We start from the raw sequence: 22540 nt of genomic DNA, 5'->3' as shown, positions 1-22540 counted from the left end.
ATCCATGTTTCTGTACATAACAATAACACAGTAACACTGCATGTCTGTGTGTGATGACCAAATGAGGCAGAAATCCCTCAGCAGCTATGCAAACATGTCTGCGTTCCATATGAAATAAACATTTTGTAATTATTCAGCTACATCAACATCTTATGCCTTTATATGAGCTAGAAGAACTCAGTCCACCGTTGACTGGATCTTGGCTGAGGTTTGGGTGATAACCACTAAGGGCTGACACTACCTTGTTAAAGAAAAAATACTTTATATACTCTTGTTTGGTTAGCATTTTTCAGCTTGAGAAATCCTAATTTTATGTAAAAATGTATGGAGTATAAAAGTTAAATCAAATGCAATAACTGTATATTGCTTTATTTGTATATCTATGATAAGATACATTTTGTCAAAAGAGTGGATATGCAGATAATCTCAGGCTATTTGGTGTCATTCTGTAATGTCACTATGAAATAGATTTTTGTTATGGTAGCAATCTACCGATATATCTTATACAGCATTATGATACATGCACTCTCTTCATTGTTCACTTAGAAAATGTTTCTTTGTGTGTTATGTCTTCTCTATATGTTGTGGTGTTGCTGATTTGTATTGAACATTGTTTCGCATGCTGTACCTAAAGGAAATTCCATTAACCCTGGTCAAGTGCCCATCAGAGGTGAAGTAAGATACCTGTCTCACACTTATGTGTCTTTTTTTTGTTTAATGCTGTGTTTTGCCTGTTTTGGTTTTTAACATCTTACAACCAAGTCAGTGTTCCCACCTCCTTAGCCGTTCAAAGTGTGATTCATAATATTTAAAACAAATATATTAATAAATTAATCACATTTTATAAAGCAACAATCATACTTTTAATATACATAAGTGGCTATACTGTAGTAATATGTTAAGCTACTGTTTTCTTATATCTACAGGGGAATATCTGCTGTTATTGTGGGACAGATGGTGACCATAATGAAAATACAGCTCAGTCTCCTGGCCCTCTGTTCTCCTAAGGTCCACTGAGATTCAGCCCAAAGCCAAGCTTGCCCCTCCCTTTAGTAATAACCTTCTCCTAAATGAATGAATTTATCTCCGGCTCTTCACAATTACCATTCACAACCCATACAAACTGGGACACTGTTGACTTTAATTACTTTTCAGTTCTTCCATCCAAGTCTGGAAAAGATGAAGTCTGACTCCAGTTTGTCAAAACAGATCAGTAGGAATTTATTATTTGCTTTAAATACATGTACAGCTCTTTTTTTCTGCCATTGCTCCAATGATCAGTCACTGGCAGGCATCTCAAACTGAACTCCAAATGGAGGTCCTCCAACATGAAAATGTTTCTGAGACAGAATGATTGTGAGTTGGGAGCATGTTGTGCTGGAATTAGGCTCATAGCATGTGTAGCTTTTTGCTGAACCTACTGCCAGCTTTGCATGAGGCGATTTGTATGGTTATGTTGAACAAAGAACAGAGGTAGAAGTCATCTCTTGAAAACAAGAGGACATCCAATCACTGCAGCTACCTCAAAAGATTAAAAACAGGCCGTTAAAATGCATATGGATGAGAGAGAAAGAAACTGAAAGCCTTTTGCCTCTTGCTACACACTAGCACGTTGCTAAAAGTGGATATGAACAATGAGAGAAAAGAAATTAGGTACAGATGATGAGTTAAACACATTGAACCTGAAAACACCTCATCATGTCGGTAACAATCTTAAAATATGTGAATCATAGAAATACAATGCATGGAACACAGAGGTAACATGAAAAATAAATACTGTACTGGTTGCTAAATCCTTGTACATTCATCAGGGCTAATGCATTCAGGCTTTTGCTTCTCACTTGTCTGGCTCATGTGCTACATTCGCCAAGGTATGACACTTTCCTAGGAGAACCCCAGCCTGTTTGTTGCATGATATTTCCCTTGTGCTGAGATGAACAACTTCACAGTAAAATGCATTTAATTTAACAACAGGTGTAGTAGACTTTCGGAAGCACTTTTCTTTCAAAGACACAGAGGTGATCAGCAAATTCAGTTATCCCTGAATAACAAAGGGAGTGTGCTGTTGCGCATAGCTGCATGCCACAACAGAGTGCTGAACTGCTGGAGAAGCAGGCATTCAGATTAATCACAGGTTTTCATCCAGTTGTTGTTTTGGATTTGGGATGATCTACATTTTGACAAAAAAAAAGAAAACTTTTAAGGTAACAACACAGCATAGTGTGAGCTGCACTTGGTTTCCTACTGTCGAAATGTGGCAGCAAGTCCTCTTTTCATATAAATAATGCTAAAAACACAAAAGTCTCCCTCTCACTCACATAAGAACTGTCACAAGAGTCTCTAAAAACCTAGGAGACACATACATACAGTACATAGCGTAGCCTGCATACATACAAATATACATATATGCAAATACACAAACACAATAACCTCTCCATGTGGAATAATGGCATTTCTGGGTCTGAAATCATAATTTTATATAAAAATATATAAAAATAAAAGAAATCAAAAGATGTGTCATCTGAATGGGTGAGAAAAACAATAATCTCCATTGCTGTTCCACTGTGTGATGCATAGGCAATTCAATGAATCAGCGTCTTTATGAACACACACCTTCAGTCTGTCCATGGGATTCACACACAGGTCCAAGGGCCATTTTAAAAGCAGCCACTAGATGATAATACTGGAGTGTAAAAATGTCCACAGACACAAAGAGAGGAACAAGGTCCTTAGCTCTCTGGCCAGCCAGCGAGGTAACATGAGAACTACACATTTATCTATCTACACACTAAGGGATCTCTGACTGCAGGGCCTGATAAATGCAGACCTTTTCACCCTGATCAGTTCATCGAGACCTGCGTCACTGTGGACATGGGGGGGGTGGGCTGGTCCTGTCAACCCAGGCACATGTTCCACCTTTGTGTATTAATACAACACTGGCGACCAATGGAGGTTCTTTAAAGAATGCAAATATTCTAACAGGAGACGATTAAGAACGTTTTGTGGGTGTGTTTATTGTCCAAACACCTTCATTCTTACGATAAAACCATATTTTTTGAGAATGACAGTACAACTGACACCTCCACTTACTTTTTTTCATTCCATGATGAAGAACAAGTGGTCTATCATGCTTTATTTAGGTTGTCTGTCTTACAGTTCTACCTTTTATAGTTTTCTAATTTTGCCATCATATTCTCATCTCATGATCCGGACTCTGGTCCAGCGAGGGCTCCCTGGTGCTGATCATGGATGCTGAGGGCCCTTGGTTGACTCCAAAAGGAGAAACAGCTGGAGATCGAGCCGCCAGCGGAGACAGAGAGGGAGAGAAGCTTGGGGACATTGCTGCTGATGAAATGGAGCCCTCATGACTGATAGGGGACCTGCGGAGTGAGGCCAAGTGGGGGAATGTCCGTCCTATCACAGGAACCTTGGGGGGAACTGACATGGCTCCTGGGTGAGCCACTGATGTGATGAGTGGGGGAGGGTCAATTCTTGGTTTGGGATCCATTTTGGGCTTGGGCTGAAAGGGCTGGCGAGGGTTCTGGTTCTGCTGGGCTGTTTCATCTTTCAGCCTTGCAATCTCTGTAAAGACGTTAGCCAGAGGCTGGAACTGAGGGCACCAGTTCAGCAGATAATCCCAGTTATAGCTTCCACGAAGCTCCTCATCACTGGCAACAATAGCTGTGAGGGAACCATCCACTGAAGGTTTTCCATCCTCGGGAAAGGCGTAATCTTTGGGGAGGGAAATGTTGAGGCCACGGCCTACTCCAAGGTACCCACCTACCTCATCTCTGTAGACTGGGAGCTGGCCAGAGAGCAAAGTCCCACTGAGACTGCCCCCCAGTTTCTTTCCTTTGAACCAGGTACTGCCTTCCAAAGCTGCTGGCTCACAGGAGATATCAGAGAGCTGGTCAGCATCCTGTTGAATGCCAGAATCTGGCCCCCTGGCTGAGATGTGCTCCTGCATGGACGAGGTGATAGAGGCGACACGGGGGTATTCGTTTATCATCCTGATTTCATCGTCCTCCGCAGCCTCAGCTGATCCTCTTCCACTGGAGTGAGAGGGATCCAGAGAACCCCCTCTAGTGTAGGGACCCCCACCTGCAACACTCTGATCTCCAGCATAGCCTGGTAAAGCCTGATGGTAGATCCTCTCACCCCCTCGTCCTGAGCTGCAATCATCCAGCTTCTGCAGGGCAGTTCCAGAGGCAGCAGTTCTGTTTCCTGTATCCTGGTCTTTCTTCCTTCTGCGTGACTTCACTACGAACACCACCACAGCCATGATGACAAGCAATACAATGACACCAAGGGACACAGCAATGATGCTAATCAGCAGAATGTTGACATCAGGGGCCAGGCCAAAGTTGGTGTTGGTGACATCAATAGTGACCTGGGCTGTGGTGGTGCGAGATGTATCCAGAGGACTGTGAGCTCTCACATCCAGCGTCATCAGCCTGGCTTCCCGTTTGGTCCGACCCGACCCACTGCTACTACTGCTACCTGAACCGTCCAACTTGAGGAAAACCACCCCAGTGGTTTTGTTTACATCAAAGTATTGAGAGCTGGTGGGAAGGGAATAGAGAACAATGCCATCCACACCTTCATCCTCATCATTTGCCTGGACATGACCAATGCTCTGGCCTTTTTTGGCTCCCTCTGGAACTTCAAAGGAGAACTCAGAGGATGTGAAAAGTGGATCATATTCATCCTCACCTGTGACAAACACCTGTACAGTCACAGTGGCTGAGTGGTTTCCTGAATCTACAGCCAATGCAACAAAATTGAAGGAATTGATCTTCTCAAAGTCAAAGGGAAGTCTGCTTTTGATTTCTCCAGAGTTCTGGTCCACAGCAAAGCTATCTTTTCCCAACCCAGACCGCTCCACCATGTAGTACTTAAGCTGGCCAAAGACCCCTGTGTCGTGGTCTATGGCATGGAGAACAGTCACAGCTGAATTGGCTGGTTGGTTTTCTCTGATACTAGCTGTCAAGACTTCCACAGGGAAGAAAGGATGATTGTCATTCACATCTTTGACCTCGACAATGACTGGAGCTAGTGCGAAGTGACCCTGTCCGTCTGTAGCCTGGATGATGACCGTGTGAGTGGACTGGTGCTCACGGTCAAGTGCTTGCTGAAGCCGCAAGGCTCCAGTCCACTGGTCCACAGCAAATAAGTTAACCTCGTCACCAGAGCTGATAGTATATTGAACCTCAGCATTGGGAGTTGAGTCTGGGTCTGGCAAAAAGACAACAACAGTACAGTGAATACATTTTGAGACAAAGTAAGAAATTAATATTGAGAAAGGGAGAAAAGCTGAGACATAAATAATAGAAGACTTTTGCCCACCTGTGGCAGTTAGTCGTATGATCTCAGTCCCAGCGGCAGCTCCCTCACTCAGGGACACAGTGTATTCTGCTCTGCTGAACACTGGAGGGTTATCATTCACATCGCCAATGGTAATCACTGCAGCAACATTAGAGCTCCTCTGCGGCACACCACGGTCTGATACCACCACGGTAAGGTTGTAAAGGGGCTTTGTTTCAAAGTCAAGCCCCTCAGCCAACAGAAGTGTCCCGACAGTTTGGAAGCCCCGCCCCTCCAGGAATCGTACACTGCTTTCAATCTGGAACGCATTCCCTTCATTCCCATTGGCAATAGCAAAGTCAAAGCCGCAGTTTTCTCGAGAGAGGTCGCTGTCAAAGGCCTCAAAAGTCAGAACTGTTGACCCTGGGATGGTGTCCTCTGAAACAGTAGCCCTGCAGACAAAAGTACATTACATATGTAAGGACTAGTATTGAGGTTACACCATGATAGATCCAGAATCCAATTAATGTAGACTGACCTGTACTCTGATTGATGAAACACGGGAGCATTGTCATTGACGTCAGAGATTTGAACTTGGACAATAGTGAGGGAGGACAACGAAGGCGACCCTCCATCACGAGCTTCAATGACAATACTGACCGATGGACGTTCACGGTCAAACTCTGCTCTGTGATTGATGAACAGGGTTCCTTAATACAGAAAGAAAGGTGAAGTTACTTCAAAGTTACTGTGAAAGTTACATTTCAAATAATATTCTCATATAATTACAGCACATTATTTCATATTATTGTAACTGTAAAGTGATGTAGTGAGCTACAATGTGTCACAGAGGAGGCCAAGGTTGTCTACCATTTTTGGGGTCAATGTAGAAACCCTCCTGAGTTGATGACATCACTCTGTAGGTGATCTTCCCATTCTCTCCCGAGTCCCTGTCAGTTGCTGTTACTGTGACAACTGCACTCCCCGGTGGCGTGTGCTCAGGCAGAGTTACCTGGGGTGCAAACATTTTAATCTCAACACTTAAGCATCAGGGCAAAAGAAACATATATGCCAACAACCAAGCACATAAATACTGTAATAAACTCACAAAGGGGAAAATTGCATTTTATATCATAGTTCCTGTTTTTCCTGAGTTTGCGCTAATGTTGAGGTCATTTCCTGAGACACAGTAATAAATATTATATAGGCTCATCGCTACAACCTTTCCCCAGGCAATATTAGGCAGTTAACTTTTATCACTCCCAATATGTGCCTGTTGGCAATGTACATGAGTGTGTTTTATAGTATGTGTACTGTACATGTTTACAAGTACAGTTTTTTATTTATTTAATGAAGAAGTAGTCTGCTTAAGAGCAATAATTTCTGAGGAAAATTTAAGCACATATCAACTTTAAAAAGGCATTAAGACATCAAAAAAATGTTTTTGTTTGTTTTTTAACATGCTTAAAGTTGATACATTTTTTTCAAATTAAAATCAACTTTATTTAGGGATAATCCTACCTGATAGAGATCATGGGTGAATGTAGGTGTATTGTCATTAATATCTTCCACCAATATGGTAATGTTAGCCTCAGTTTGATGCTGGCTGTCTGTGGCTCTGACAGTCAAGGTGTACCAGGTCTTCTCCTCAAAGTCCAGAGAGGCAGTGAGGGACACACCTCCACTATAGCGGTGAATCCCAAACTTGCCTAAAGATGTTGGGTCAAGTTGCAAGGAGTAGGAGAGGGCAGGACTGGAGTCGACATCATTACCTGTAACAAGGGTAATCTCTGTGCCAATCAGTGTATCTGATAAAAAGAGAATGAACAAAAACCTGTTAGTTGCAATTAACTTCCTTTGGATAAAATGTTTTTTGTAGTTGTTATACTGTTTCATGATGCACGACTACACATCTTTAGACTTGCACATGGTTTGTCTGGTCAAAGTACTGGTTTTGTAAATTTAAGAAATTACTATAAACTAGCTGCATACAATTTAGAATATTAAAGCCACTTACTTTCTGGGATGCGAATTTCCTGGGGCAAGGGAATAGTGGGACTGTTGTCATTCTGGTCCACAATGATCACTGTCAATGTAGCTGAACCAGCCAATCGAGGACTTCCTCTATCAGTTGCTGTAACTACCAGCCTGTGGGTGAACAGAAAAATAAGTTTTCAGATCATGCTATTTTTAGAAGGAAAATTCATTGTTTTATTTTTTTTACCTTTGGTCACACATTCTCATATTATTACAAAAGAAACACACAAAAAGTTATGAAAATGTTTTGGTGAACAGCAGTTGATTTACAGAGTTTGAAATTGCAGCTTTGCTATGTGATACATCTGGCACGCAGATATTGGATTATACTGGAACTTGAATCGTCAGCAAACTATGTCAACTTCCAGCTATCAAAACAAAACTAGGTGAGTGAATATGATTCACGATGTGTTTTTCTTCTATACATATTTACCTTCATGCAATGGTCTTTTTCTATACTCTGCCATGCAGTGGCTCAAACAGTTATTATGGGCAAAATATATATCCATCCACAAAACATGCACATTAAAAGGTTCTTGGTGAGTTTTATTCAACCGCAGATCTGTTCTCACTTGGTCTGGGTAAAGATCTCACGGTCCATGATGGCTGCTGTGGTGATGCTTCCTGTCATTGGGTCAATCTTGAACAGGCCACTCATGCCTGATGACTGGATTGAGTAGGTCACCTGACCATTTTGGCCCTGGTCCACATCCTCAGCCACCACCTGGGACAAGGTGGAGGGGAGGAAAGAAAGTGAAAGTGAAAAGGATGAAGGGATATTTCTAACTAAGCAAATATACAGTAGACCTAAACTCTGCTTGAGTTTGTATTGTTTACTGTCCAGTTCTTATATTTGTATGATACCTTTATGATAGGCATTTCATATCCCTGTGCTTCTCTCATGTAGGCCACATAATTCTGAAGCTGGAAGCGAGGAAGATTGTCATTGACATCTTGCAGGATCAAGTTGATAGCCATGAAAGATGTGGAGGACACAGTTTCAGCCTTCACTACTAGACGGAGTCTGGGAGTGTCTTCAAAGTCCAGCCCAGAGGAGCTGAGCACCCAGATTTCACCTGGTAAACAGATAAAGAAAGAAGGAAAATGGAGTAGCAGTAGATTATTAAATGAGTGATTGAAATAGTATGTGTGTGTGTGCTGTTTTTTAAATCCTTTTAACAATATGTAATTCAGACCAGAATTCACATCTTGTAGGACATCATTTAAAAAAAAACCACTGAGTTATTGTGAGTTTCACCTGTTGCAGAGCTGATGCTGAAGGCCTGCTTTCTGTTCCCACTGAAGAGGCTGTAGCTGATATCCCTATGTGTGCCATCTGGGTGTTCAGCCTGAGCCTGAGCCACAGCTGTGCCTGAATTGTGGAAGCAGAGCAGAGAAAATCATTCCTCACTGTGACAGCAGAGAGATCCTCCAAGTGTATAAAGGCACACATGAACTGAGATGATTATTATATTACCTAATAGTACTGAATCAATGTCTGACCTTTTGCAGCATTCTCCTGTATACTGACATCTCTGGCATTCCTAGAGAAGCGGATGCCGTTGTACGCCACCTCCTTCACATAGATCACCACCACCCCCTGTGCAGACTGGGCTGGGCTGCCCTGGTCCATGGCCTCCACAATCAGCGTCCTCTGAGCCTGGGTCAGATCTCCAAGTGGCTCAGTGGCCTGTATCTCCCCAGTCAGGGAATTGATGCTGAAGCCCTTTACTGGGGTGGCAAAACGGTAAAACACAGAGCCGTTGGCTCCAAAGTCTTTGTCCTCAGCCTTCATGGTGGCCAGAACCCGCTGGGACCGCCTGCTGGAAACTTCAATGATTAGAGGATCCTGGATGAAGAAGGGAGTGTTGTCGTTCACATCTAGGATAGTGACTGTCACCTAGAAAGGAGAATTTGCAGATGGGTTAAGAGTAAAGTTTATTGCAAACAATCATCATAAAAACATAACTCAACAAAGAAATAATCTCCTAAATTCAACACGTGAATCATAAATTAAAGACTTTTTCAAGCAACAATTGATCCTCATTTACCTGAGCAGAGGTGTTCCTGGGTGCAGCAGGTGAAAGATCAACAGCAAACACCTGAAAACTGTATGATGCCCATTTTTCCCGATCCAAAGGTGCTGATGTGGTAATACGACCAGTGTTCTCATCCACAGAGAATGCTCCGTGAGCCTCTTGGCTGAGAAAATACAGCACCTTTCCATTCTGATCCTCATCAGAATCTGTGGCTGACACCTGGAAATATATCAATACATATTTATGATTAAATGAAAACAAAGGTGTTCTTATAGGATAGCAGGTAAAGTTACTGATTTATGGTTACCCTATAATGACAAAGCAAAATGACAGTTCTGCATGTGGGATGGAAAATTCCTGATAATCTTAGTTTCCATTTCTGCTTACCTCCAGAACTTTTGACCCCTCAGCAACATCCTCTGACACATCCACAGAGTAGCTACTGCTGCTGAAAACAGGGCTGTTGTCATTGACATCCAGCACTTTGACTTTCACTGTGACTGTACTGCTGAGAGCTGGGCTGCCACGGTCTGTGGCTACCACCTCCAGGGTATATTCAGCTCTTGTCTCCCTGTCAAGGCCGCGTGAGGTGGACAGGGCTCCTGTGCTGGTGTGGAGGTGGAAATCTCCATCAGGGTCCCCAGCTGGATGGAAGTCGTTCAGGAGGAACAAAGAAAAATCTTTAAACATTCAAGAGTCTACTATGTATTGAAAGTAAGCGAGAAAGTGCCAACTCTGCACTTAAGTCTGAATGTGCTACAGAGAAGTAGATGGAATGTATTATTTTTTAAATAAAACAGAACAATGTCAGGAGCAAGACTGGGATCAATGCTAAACGTCTCCGCTCTCTACAAGTTAAGGCCAAATCTATTCATCCAAAAACTGTCAGTACAATTTCAGATGACTTGACAGTTGCTTTGAATGCGCATATTGGCAATCACAAATTCACGATACATACTGTGTGTCACCTGTACAGTAATAATCCATCCACTGCAATCTGTAAATGTAAACTTGACTATTTAATTAAAAATCCACTGTGTCTCCTAGTATATTTTTATTTATACAGCAGACACACCCTGAAACAAGCAATTACAGCAATTGTGGTAAATTGCTTTTTTAAATCCATGCTAATGCAATACATGGGTTAAACACACAACATTATTCTCACCAGTGATCCTGTACTCCAGCTGTCCACCAAGACCTGAGTCAGGGTCTGTGGCCTTGAGAAAGCAGAGCTCTACAGGAGCCTGGTTTTCCGGCACATCCAGTCCATACCACGGCTTTGCAAAGACTGGAGTGTTGTCATTCACATCCTGCACCTCCACACGGACTACAGCCTTGGCAAAGTTAGGAGGCAACCCACCATCCCTTGCATACACTGGTGAGAAAATACATTGTTATGTTTATAATCTATCAGGTAGTCATCTATAATATATAGACGGTTTACCTGATGAATTCAGCATAAAATCATTGAAGTAAAAACTTGTGTAAAACCATGGATATAGTAGTACCAGTTAGTGTGTAGTGGTCCTGTAGTTCTCTGTCTAGTTCCTTGGTGGTGGTGATGACTCCTGTCACGGGGTTGATGATGAAACCTTCTTCTGTCACACCTCCATATGTCACTTGGCCATTAGAACCTGCATTGAAACACAATACAGACATGTGTAACAATAAAAGACTGGGCACAAAAAACAATAAATGAATAAAGCAAATAGCCTATATCCGATGTAATAAGGCAGTACTTTAATTTAATACAAAGCTATCAAATCCTAATGGAAGCTCCAGACATACAAGGCTCTGGATGGTAGCTATAACAACACATTTTCATTAGAAACAGTGCTTGTAGTGTGTCTTAAAGTGATTTGGTCTTTCAAAACTATTTACATCTCTCTATTGCTTCATTCTCCAACCTTTTTCGTCCCTCTTGATAATCTGGAATTCCTACTTTCATCCCTTCTTGACTTTATTACTTGCAAAAATAAATTAAAATGTGCATGTGCAGGTCCTCATGAAATCAATAGACATTGCTTTAATATTTTATGGAGTTACAGTATCAAGCAGGGCATGTGTGGACCAAATGATTTCTCAACTAATATATTGTATATGTATTTGCTAAATAAAAAGGCCCTTTTGAAAATTCTGGAATTCTATATATCCGTACATTTTTAATCACTCTTAATCACAGTAAGTCCAGTAAAGCCAATTACAGTACTGAATTTACACATATTTAAACCAACCTTGGTCTTGATCAGTGGCAGTAACTGTTAGCACTGTGGTTCCTGGTCCTTGGTTTTCAATCACCTGGGCCTCAAACTCTGCTCGCTGGAACACTGGAGCTTCATCATTCACATCAATAACTTGCACACACAGCACCTGAGAGGTGGAAAGCTGAGGAGTCCCATGATCCTCTGCTATAATGGTCAGATTGAAGATGTCCTGTTCCTCTCGATCTAAGGCTTTAAGGATGGAGAACGAGCCTACAAGAGAGAAAAAGATTCAGTGAGCAGGATATCTTTATAAAACCCTCCTAGATTATTTCAGTAAAATCTCCTTATTTGGATTCATTTGAAATGTGTGTGTTTGTGTCTAAGCATGTGTTTAGATTATTTTTGAGAACTTGTAGTTCAGTGTACCTGAGAGAGGCAGAATTTGTATGCTTGGAGGACCGGTAAAAATGAAACCTTTGTAGCGTTGCTTTATGAGAGTTTCCACACTAAGTTAGTGACCACAGTTACAGCACTTCATGCCAGCTATTCAATTGTTTCATGTTGAATATGCTTTCAAACCTGAATCAGTTTACTGCAGAGCTTGTGAGTGCATATTGTAAAGCACATGAGCGTGTACTACTACAACCTGGACATTAGCGGGGGGGGGGGGGGGGGGGGTGCGTGTGTGTGTGTGTGTGTGTGTGTTATGTTAATCGAGTTGGTTCAGATAGATACAGTCTCTTTTATGGACCCTACTCCTACCTTTTATGTCTACACCCCATACCCCTGTCATCACGACGACTACAAGGAGGGTCAGCTAAAGTGAGGGAAAATATGAAATGTTTGTGTGTGTACTGAACTATTCTATAACTTTATCTGGCATACAGTACCTGAGAGACAAGCCTAATTTATATGTGCCACAGCGTGCCAAACATATTGTGTGTTGACTGAAGTTTCTCTGAGGTTTTGCTTGTTCCCAGTTTGGCAGAATGTAGACAGATGCAAACAACTTACTGGTTCATCCTACTCTGTAGCCAATTCAGTGTTAATGATACAGTATTAACAGCACAGTATGATAAGGGTGCTATTACTTTCTCTGGATTAGCTTTGCTCAAACACAAGGAGTTTTATTTTATTTTCATTGTATTCAAGATTTCAAGGTTTCCAAAGATGCAAAAAGTCATACTGAATTTCAAGGGGATGACAGTTGTTTTTTCCATTCAATGCAGTAGTGCAGCCATAAAAATGGTGTCAGCGTTTGAGGACTTTACTTGAATATATGTAAGTCTGACACATAGCTTTAGAAACAAGTAGATATATAATATAAAATGTAATGTTCTCAAAGAGCATTGAAAAAAATGTCTACTTTTGAGGATACTTGAGAAGAAATTAACATATAAGAAACATTAGCTTTCAAGTGGTTAATAAAACCAGCAGTAAAGTAGCTGTAGCGTGAAATAGCAGAAAGCTCATGTTGGCAGAGCAGACATATAATTCATAGGTGACAATCAGATACCCCCCATATTAGCCAGGCAGTTTGGTCAACGTCTTTGCAATATAATTCTAATCTGCTATTGCAGCTATCACTAACCAAAAGCTTAACACCACATAGGCAGAGGAACACACCAGAAGCAAAATCAACCCCTGCTAATGCATCAGACACTTGACAGTAATGAAGTAAAGACTTCCATCTGGAACCTGCATTAAGTGTCTGTCTTACGTTTCTAATCCTATCTCAGCCAGAGCTGAGCACGCCCACGCCACCCAGCTTCGATGATGAAGAGATTACACATACACATATATAAGGTTTCAAAGGCTGTTCATGTCCCCAGCCCAAATAAAGATTGGTTCCCATGAACAAATCCATCAAGTAAAGAACACCAAAGCATTATTCAAGTGAAATATTGCCTGAAGGCATTGAAAGATCATCTAGTAAAGAAGGTTCTGAGGGTTATGAGTATTTTAGCAGTTGAGACCCTGTAGACGCAGCAGTTTAGTGGGTAATTACAGTCTTCTGGAAAATTTTGTTCATCCAGGGGGCTTCCATGGGTGGGATGCTGATTATCTATCAATCATGGAATGCCTCCAAAAAGGGCACATACTACTCCCGCTGTGTTAAATCATTCAAAGCAGGACTGTAAACGCTGGAAATGATGTGGTGAATTTTACTCTAATCATCTGTTGATGGAGTGAAAATTGGATATTTATGGGAAATCCCCAGTCTCTCAGGACCCTTGGTTATATTATTGTAACATTATGATATTTTTAGATGCGGTATAACCATAAAAATCAGCATACCACTGTTAGGGTTCAGACTGAAGCGACCAGCACTGTTGCCTGCCTGGATTCTGTATGACACTCTGCCATTTTCTCCTTCATCTTCATCTCGAGCCATCACATACAAAATCACAAAGCTGTCAACAGAGATAGAAAAAAAGAAAGTCATATAAAACAGATATTTCAAGCAAATGCTGACTTAAAATTTTATTTGAATGGGCCTCTTGGAAGTTCTTTGATTGTGGTCTGATGAATGCAAGCAGTCTGACTGAAATGCATGTGAATGGTGCCAAAAACAGGGAATTCACACCCACCCTACAGGCTGATCCTCCATTACACTGACTGCAGGTGGAGAACTGAAGACAGGAGCATTGTCATTTTCATCTGTCACAAACACTCGGGCAGTGACTGAGCCCCAGCGCCGCTGTGAAGGATCCACCGCCTGGTCTGTGGCCCGCACCACAAGATAGAGAGAAGGTGTGGACTCACAATCTAACTTCTGCCCCAGGGTCAGGACTCCAGTGATGGGGTCAATTGTCAGGAGGTCGGGGGTGTCGGGCCAGTAATGCTCAATGGAGTAATGTAGCTCACTGTTGGGTCCACTACCATCCTGTAAAAAGACACAGGTTAATCTGAATTCATGAAAATATTGGTGAAATGAGGAAAGAAATTTAAAATCATGTGTTGACTTATAGGAATAAACACATTTCATTGAATGAATTAAAAGCAAATATGAAGAAGTATCAGTTGCGTGCTAAGAAGAGAAAAATCTCAGTTTCACACCTGATCCACAGCCTGGAAGGTATATATCGAAGCGCCTGGTTCTATGTTCTCTGGGATCACAATGGTAATGGGGTCTTCTATGAAATGGGGGGCATGATCATTGCTGTCCTGCACGTTGATATCCAGCTGCACCAGGTGGCTGCTGGGAAATGCCTGAGAGAAGTCAGACACCTCGATGTTCAGTGTGTACCTTGACCCCTTCTCATAGTCCAGCTCGCGTACCAGGTATACATCACCCCTTAAACGGTCCACCATGAAAGTCCCATCTCGGTCTGTCCCACCAACTACCAGGTAGGTCACCTGGCCTTCCAGTAAAGCAGGCTCATGCTGCTCATGTTGACGAACGAAGCCAATGATGGAGCCAGGAGCAGCCCCTTCAACTGTGTTAAGTGTCATGGAGAGCACGTTGGGTTTGGGGCTGGACCTGGAGGATCCGAGTACCTGGAGAAGAGGAAAGCAGAGTCAAATGGGTTCAGTTTGGCATTTTTTGTAACTTTTTTCACCTAATTGTCATGTTTCAGTTTCCAATACTAGAATAAGTAAAATAAAATGACCTTGTTTCACAGAGTGAAACAAACATTTCAATATACATTATTATTTAAACCAAGCATGCAAGAAAAGTGTCAAGGCACTTGGTGTGCTGTGCATGTTACTGGATCTGATTTCTTGTGGTATTGTGCAGACAATGTAACTATATAACTCTCACCCCTGCCCATCCCTAAACATAGCCTTGGGCTGTAGTCTGTTTCTGTTTTGTCGTTATTACTATAATAACCCTCACAGGCATTCTCATTGTGCATGAAGACATTATATACAATTCTTCCAGTAAATATCCTGACACTGTGGCGTCCTGGCTTCAAGATGAGAGGCAGGTTTTGTGACCTGTGATAAAATAATAGAGGGTGTGATGGGAAGAAAAACTGCAAATATTCCAATTCAAATAATGCAAAGCAATAAGTGCAACCTCCATACACCAGTCCGGTCAGACGGGAAACAAAACTGGCAGATGCCTTCTGGCAGATGGGAAACCTGCCAGGGGGGCTTTCGCCACTTTGAGCAACAGCTTCAGCGTTCAATATTGTTATGGGACAGATCAAAGAACTCTGAAGATAGCAAACATAAGCAGATTTGAACAAGTTCTGGTTTCATCATCATAAAATCCATACCCATACCATCCCTAATTTGGAGTTTCAAAGATCTGCTGCAGTTTATTGCAACTTTAAAGATGATGTGCAAATCTGTGTAAAATGTTTTTTTAACTAGAAAATATTCACAACACACCATGAAACAAAATAAAGGGGTGATTTTGACATTAACTGGCATTTGTTGTGTGTTGAAGACTCAAATATTTCCATGTAGTGTGACAGGACTACAGCTCAATTACATTTTAATTATCTTAAAGGTTATAGATGGTGTCAGCTATTCTGTTCCTGCCGAAAAGATCAGTCGATATGTACTTTCCCCTGTTGTGCCCCAATGCCTCCTTCCTATACAAGCTATCTAGCATGTGCACTGTAGTACTTTAGGTGTACAATATCCCTGTGCCTGGTCTCACAGCTATGTGAAATGTTATCTCAAAAATCATTATGTGGAAATGTTACCTCATGAGAGTGTTTGAATGTGTCGTTACAGTCAGTGAGTTCGATTGTGCCTGTGTATCACTCCCTGCTACCGTGTGGTATATTCCCTTTCTCTCTGTGTGATTTGATGCAGCTGGCTCTCATCAAATCTCATCTGGGAGCATTTGATTCCAAGGTGCCTGTTTCCCCTCTGCCTAATCTCAGTGTCGCACAAATGGGGCAAAGGCGAAATATAAGGCAAGCACTCCCTCTGTAATTAGCATCCTTTTCCTTTCTGAAATCACATCACATAAAAACACTGTGCTCAAAGCAGCACAGTCAAAGCAAACCACCACCCTTCTCTGGCTACATGCTTCTGTGGCAGACCATTTTCTTTCCTGCAGTTGAATTCCTGATATTGTATGTTGATATGCAGGATTGACCCTCCCGCAGAAAGTTCAGAACAATAACTCAGTCCGGACCAGCTCCCTCCTGCAGCTCGGGGTTTCTCACCTTGGGTTCTGGTTACCCCACTAACCTTTGGAGCAGGAAACACACTCTAGATTTGATAGATGCTTTTGTTTGTACAGGCACAGGTTCAGTTTCTCTCCTTCTCATATTTACCTCCTTTTCCAATTTCTTTGACAGTTATACTGTTCACTTTGTGCACAGTTTGAGGAAATTACTCGCAGCAAGGAATGCAAAGGGACTGAGGTAATGTGGAGATGTGACAGTTTCAGGTCTGGTCGCCAGATTGGCTTTTGTTTGCCATTGCCAGATGCCATGTAAATGTTTCGAAGGGGCAACAAATGCATGGGTATATGTTAACCTGTATCTGAAGCTGGCAGGTGGAGCTGAGGTCTGGTGTTCCGTGATCAGTAGCAGTCACGGTAAAGGCATATTCAGCTCGCTCTGCCAATCTCAGAGGGGAAGCAGTTCGAAGCTCGCCACTGGTTGGGTTAATGGAGAAGCGCTCTGCTCTGGGGCCTTGAGAGGAAGCAATGCACATGGAGATCAGCTCAAAGTTAAGATGAGACAAGAAAACAGTAAAATAATATTTTATCAATTATGGTTTGAGATAAGGAAGTAGATAAATTTGTAAATATAACACTCAGATGATTTGTCACACTCACCTGCTAAAGAGTAGTAGATGGTGCCATTTTCTCCCTCATCAGGGTCTTTAGCTGACACTATACCTAGGACTGTCCCAGATGGAAGCCCCTCCATCACCTACAATGGAAGAGTCATATCAAATGTATATATCTTAATATTCTGTGTAATCATTTCATGTTTATTCCTATTCATGATCTTGTTTTTTTTAACCAAATGATTAACTAATTATAACAAATTTTTAAAAATATTTTTTCAAGAAATCATACATTGCTGCTATGAAAAATCTTCTATAAACATGTATATCATCTTCACCATCACTCATCTTGAAAAGAGCTGGATCTCTCTGTCACAATGTGATCTATTTAATCTTTTTTGATTCTCACCTGAAGGAGCATCTCCCTGTCTGGCCTGGCATGTATGAAAGTGGGGGCATTGTCATTTTCGTCCAGCACAGTGATATGAGCTGTGCCAGTGGCACTGCGAGGGGGCGTGCCGCCATCCTGTATCACCACAACAAGCTGGTAGCTGGACTGCTGCTCTCTGTCCAGGGCAATACGGGTGCTGATTTCACCTTAATAAAAAAGGGGAAAACAAGTGAAGGCTTTAGCTTATATTACTTGCAATAGTTACAGAGTAATGGCCATGTTCATTTAACTGAAAATCATTACTATCTCAGGGGAAATCATGCTTCTGTTAGTGCTGCTTTTGAAGTAACTACATTTCCTCTTGTTACAACAAACTGATTCTGAAGTGTAATATTGCAGCTATTAAAACGTACTAAAAAGGCAAAGCCATTGTGTTTATTTTCACCTGTCTGAGAGTTGATCTGAAAGTGCCTGTCAGTGTGCAGCAGCTTGTAGGTCAGTCGAGCATTTAGTCCTGCATCTCTGTCTGTTGCAGACACTCTGCCAAAGCCCGTCCCTGCCAGCAGGTTCTCTCTGACGGCCAGGAACACCCTCTCCTGGCTCAGTCTGGGGGAATTGTCATTCTCGTCTGTCACCGTCACCCTGACTGTGGCACTCCCAGTCCTCCCTGCCCCCCCTGGACCTGAAGTGGCCAGGACAGTTAACAGGTACATGTCCTTAACTTCGCGATCCAGAGAGCTACGAACAAACAGCCAACCACTATCTGGCATGATTCCAAACCCGGCAGCATCACCATCAGGCCTGAGGCGATATGAAACAGAGGAGGAGGATGAAGAGGAACTCCCTCCATTCCCAGAAGCCTCTCTGTTGAGTGCTCTGACCTGGAGGAAACGTGTGTTAAGAGGTGTGTTTTCCCGCAGCTCCACACGGTAAGTCAGGGTGTCGAAATTGGGGCCTTCTGCATCCTGTGCTTGGATGTGGACTACAAGGGTAAAGGTGGAGCTAAGCTGAGGTGCCCCACCATCTTTGGCAACCACCTGAAGATCATAGCGAGGGACACTTTCATATGACAGACTCCCAATTAGTCGCACCTCTCCACTGCCCCGATCAACACCAAATGTCCTCTGGCCACTGCTGCCTGTGGCCCCAGTAGAGATCAAATCAAAGCTGAGCTGACCGTTATGACCAGAGTCCTTGTCAGTGGCTTGAATGCGGTAGATAACAGTCCCCATTTTGGTGATCTCAGGTAAGAGGAGGGACTCTGATGAGGAGGGGAGGAAGGTGGGGGCATTGTCGTTGACATCTGAAATGGTTATGTGTACCCGGCTAGTTCCGTACGCTGGAGGAGAGCCGGAGCGTGCCTGGATCTCCAGGTCAAGACTGGAGCACATCTCATGGTCCAGAGGAAGGGCTGTACGAATGGTACCAGAGGCGCTGTCCACAGTGAAGTAACCATCGGGGTCTCCAGATGAGATGGAGTAGAATATATTCTTAGAAGCACCTGGATGGAAGACAGAGAGAGACAGCAAATTAAACAGAATGAGAGACCCTAACCCAAAATTCCAAAAGTGAAAAAGTGAAAAATGCATGCCAAAATTCTTCAAAATACCTGTTATTCAGTTAATAAAGTTATAAATCAGAGAAAAAGAAAAACTTTCACATTTGTGAAGCTGGACTATGGAGCATGTTTGCTTGAAAAATGACTAAAAACTGATTTAAACTGTTGTCATTTAATCATCTGTCAAAAAATGGATTTCATTACTAAAAGGGACAGAAAGGGTTTCAACATAATGTACACAACTGTTGATCCATCAAAATTCCTGAAAATATACATTTTTGGTAGACAGTGGATATGGTGTGTTTATTTCAGCTTATATCTCTTGTAAGGGTTAATGAAGGGCTGGATTCTCTTTAAGTGGGTGAGAGGCCAGGCTTACTGAAAATGTTTAACAGTTACACAGACAGAGATAAGTGTGCTTCTGTCCACTACACCACCGAGAACACTTCATTCTGACTCCCACTCAGAATTACAGCCCCATCCAAATCCATTTCTTTATCATTAATACAGAGAGAAAATAAAAGTCTGGCCAGAGTGAAAATGATCCCAGTAAAGCCCACGCTGTGTGATGGATGTGATTTCTTAATGGAGTGTATGCTCTTCTGCGTGTGTATTTGAACAACTACCAGAGTGAGCAGTAATGCATCATACATTCTCAAGCCCATTAGTGCATTTCTATCCAAGTACTTGTCAGAAACATGAGAAAAGGATTGTCACGTAAAAGTGGCCAAGCAAGTAAAGTAAACTGATTAAAGCAAATGTCTAAATGCAGATACACAGTAAAGCAAACAGAAAGTACCTTAACATTGAACACTGAGCCCCCATGTGTCCATACCTGTCTTGGCGGTAGCACGGACCACTCCCACTGCTGTGCCTCTGAGAACATCCTCGGACACAGTAAAGAAATACTGTGCCTGTTCAAACACAGGAGATGCCACTGAGCCTCCTACCACACTCACATTCACCCTGGCATTGACTGGTGCTGTCAGACCACCGCCGTCCTCAGCTGATATCACCATGGAGATGACTGTGTTGGCTTTGCCATGGAGCGAGCGTGACAGCGATATTACACCTGCAAAGATAAAAGATGAAATGATTCTTTGCTTCACAAAAACTACATTAGGTCATCTATGTTATGATTATGTGTGTAGAAGTGTTCATGCTACACACACATACCTGTGTCCTTGTTGAGGGTGAAGAAAGCAGAGCCTCCTCCAGGTACTATACGGTAGGTCACCCTGCCATTTTGTCCAGCATCAGGATCATTGGCTGTTACCTTGACAATGGAGGTACCTGGAGCACTATGGGTACTAAGGCTGACTGTGTAGAGGGCTGGATAGAAGGTAGGCCGGTTGTCATTAATATCTACAACTGAGACCCTCACACGGGCTACTGAGCTCAAACCACCCTGGAAAGAAAAAATTCAGAAATATTTTTTACATTAAAATATAATGTGCACATTGTACAAGTTAACATAAGCAATGCTTTAATTATATTACGGACCTTAACTGAATAGTCTATTGAGATAAAGAGAGACTACATCATAATAACAGCTATTTCAGTTAAAGCATATCCTCCCTTCCTGCACACTATATCCCCCAGGCAACATTCAATTTGTTTTCCATCCCTTGGTGATAGAGCAGGGTTTTCATGTTATGAATCTGTGACAAAAGATTTATGTCACACTGTTAAGATGAAGCAGCTGCAAAAGAAGACAGAAAGATGAGTTCTGTGTTGAAGATCCCTGAAATGTGGAGCCAATCAACCACAAGCATTTGTCAGCAAGGGGACGAGTGTGTGCTCATTACACCGTGTTTGCGGGCTTAGGTTTATGAGACCATTAAAAATAGGAATAGTGAGGACCAGCTGAATCGAGCTGGGAATGTGTTGAGGGTGGGAGAGAAGGAGCATTTGCGTGTGTGTGTGTGTGTGTGTGTGTGGTGGGGTTGTTGGTTAAGGAGATAAATTGGTAATTAGGGACAACTGATGAAAACTAGCTATTTTAGCTAATTCTGGTACATTTAAATTTAAATTTGAAATGTTCATTTAATGTACACTGTCCCTTTTCAAATACATAAACTAAACTAAACTAAAATTAGAAACTTTATTTTTATATTTTCCTGAACAGGGGTAAGCAAAGAGAATGATATGTACACTATCACTACTAAGTGTATAATAATAGATTTATAATAATGGTTACGTATCCTGATATACACATTCCGTATATATTTTTTCAATGTAACCTGACTATTATTAATTCATGTTTTATTGCACCTCATGTAGAGTTTCACTGGCTATTTAAGTCCATCTATTGTGATTAATCGACACTTAAAATACGAATGGGTCGATTGGGAAGACAGGCAATTGCAGCAAAGCTTGTGTAAATGTGATCTTGCAAATATCCTACTTAAATTTGATAGTATCATCCTAACACTTAATTTAAATCGACTATAGAAATGGAAATGTTTTCCTACTTCTTTACCTTTTTCCTCCCTACACTCCCTGATTGCTTTGCCATGCTGTTGTTGCTTCCCCTTGATTTTTTGAAGACAGTGCACAAGGGACAGGATGCTGTCCTGAATGTCTGTTTGATCAGATTTATTTGACTGCAGCTGTCCACATCTTTAATTTGCTTTCAGCCTAAAGCTTTGATCGAAATGAGCATCACACACTAAGCAGCCGATGTGTTTGGCCTCCTCAAGCTACAGATGCACTAGTCTGACAGCTTTGATCCCCTCAGAAGTCTGCTCCAGTTATAATTTATCATTCTTTGATCATACAGTAGCTGTTAAGATTAAGAGTTGATTGGCAAAATGAAAAAGTTACAGATATAACTACTAATTTCTACACTCCATAGTAAGTCATATAAACTTACTCCATCTGTTGCTGTTACAGTCAAGTCAAATTTGTCCAATCCCTCATCCCGGTCCAGAGTCGTGCTGGTGCAAAGTTGGCCAGTCTCCTTGTTTATGATAAAGTGGGTTGGTACTGCACCTCCAGAGCCTGAACCCAAGGTGTAGGTTATAGCACCAAAGGAACCACGATCCTCATCTGTGGCTGACACCTGAGGGAAAAAAGACATGAGGTAAGGCATGGACGGTCCACTGATGCCAAACAGCCCGTGAGACACAAATCGCAGAAAGCAACACGCCAACACACCCAGCAGGTCATGAAATCTGCGTGAAAGAAAACCTACATGTGTCATAAATATTATATACGAGCTAAGGGCCTTTCTGTTATCACAATAACGTCCCATAATACAGACACCTCACAGCCCCATACATCTGCACTTGTCCAA

General features: G+C 42.1%; 1 protein-coding gene across 1 annotated transcript in view; it reads right to left on the bottom strand.

Moving 5' to 3' along the window:
- Nucleotides 1-2451: 2451 nt before the first annotated feature.
- dchs1b (dachsous cadherin-related 1b) overlaps nt 2452-22540 on the bottom strand; it is an 80816-nt gene continuing 60727 nt past the window's right edge. Inside the window, exons 5-29 of the mRNA XM_053331371.1 lie at nt 22118-22306; nt 20419-20650; nt 20078-20314; nt 18130-19185; nt 17703-17890; nt 17340-17436; nt 17036-17193; nt 14648-15088; nt 14179-14474; nt 13886-14001; nt 11618-11857; nt 10892-11017; nt 10549-10758; nt 9768-10024; nt 9393-9599; nt 8845-9241; nt 8600-8713; nt 8206-8417; nt 7914-8065; nt 7322-7452; nt 6826-7112; nt 6175-6316; nt 5843-6014; nt 5347-5756; nt 2452-5235 (exon numbers count right to left, since the gene is read on the bottom strand). Of these exons, the coding sequence (XP_053187346.1) occupies nt 3188-5235; nt 5347-5756; nt 5843-6014; nt 6175-6316; nt 6826-7112; nt 7322-7452; nt 7914-8065; nt 8206-8417; nt 8600-8713; nt 8845-9241; nt 9393-9599; nt 9768-10024; nt 10549-10758; nt 10892-11017; nt 11618-11857; nt 13886-14001; nt 14179-14474; nt 14648-15088; nt 17036-17193; nt 17340-17436; nt 17703-17890; nt 18130-19185; nt 20078-20314; nt 20419-20650; nt 22118-22306 (8115 nt within the window). The 3' untranslated portion in view covers nt 2452-3187. The remainder of the gene's footprint in view (nt 5236-5346; nt 5757-5842; nt 6015-6174; nt 6317-6825; nt 7113-7321; nt 7453-7913; nt 8066-8205; nt 8418-8599; nt 8714-8844; nt 9242-9392; nt 9600-9767; nt 10025-10548; nt 10759-10891; nt 11018-11617; nt 11858-13885; nt 14002-14178; nt 14475-14647; nt 15089-17035; nt 17194-17339; nt 17437-17702; nt 17891-18129; nt 19186-20077; nt 20315-20418; nt 20651-22117; nt 22307-22540) is intronic.

The sequence above is a fragment of the Scomber japonicus genome, chromosome 13, assembly GCF_027409825.1.
Source record: "Scomber japonicus isolate fScoJap1 chromosome 13, fScoJap1.pri, whole genome shotgun sequence".
In the NCBI taxonomy this organism is placed as follows: domain Eukaryota; kingdom Metazoa; phylum Chordata; class Actinopteri; order Scombriformes; family Scombridae; genus Scomber; species Scomber japonicus.
Note: the sequence above shows the minus strand (reverse complement) of the source record. Positions and strands in the feature narration are given on the sequence as shown.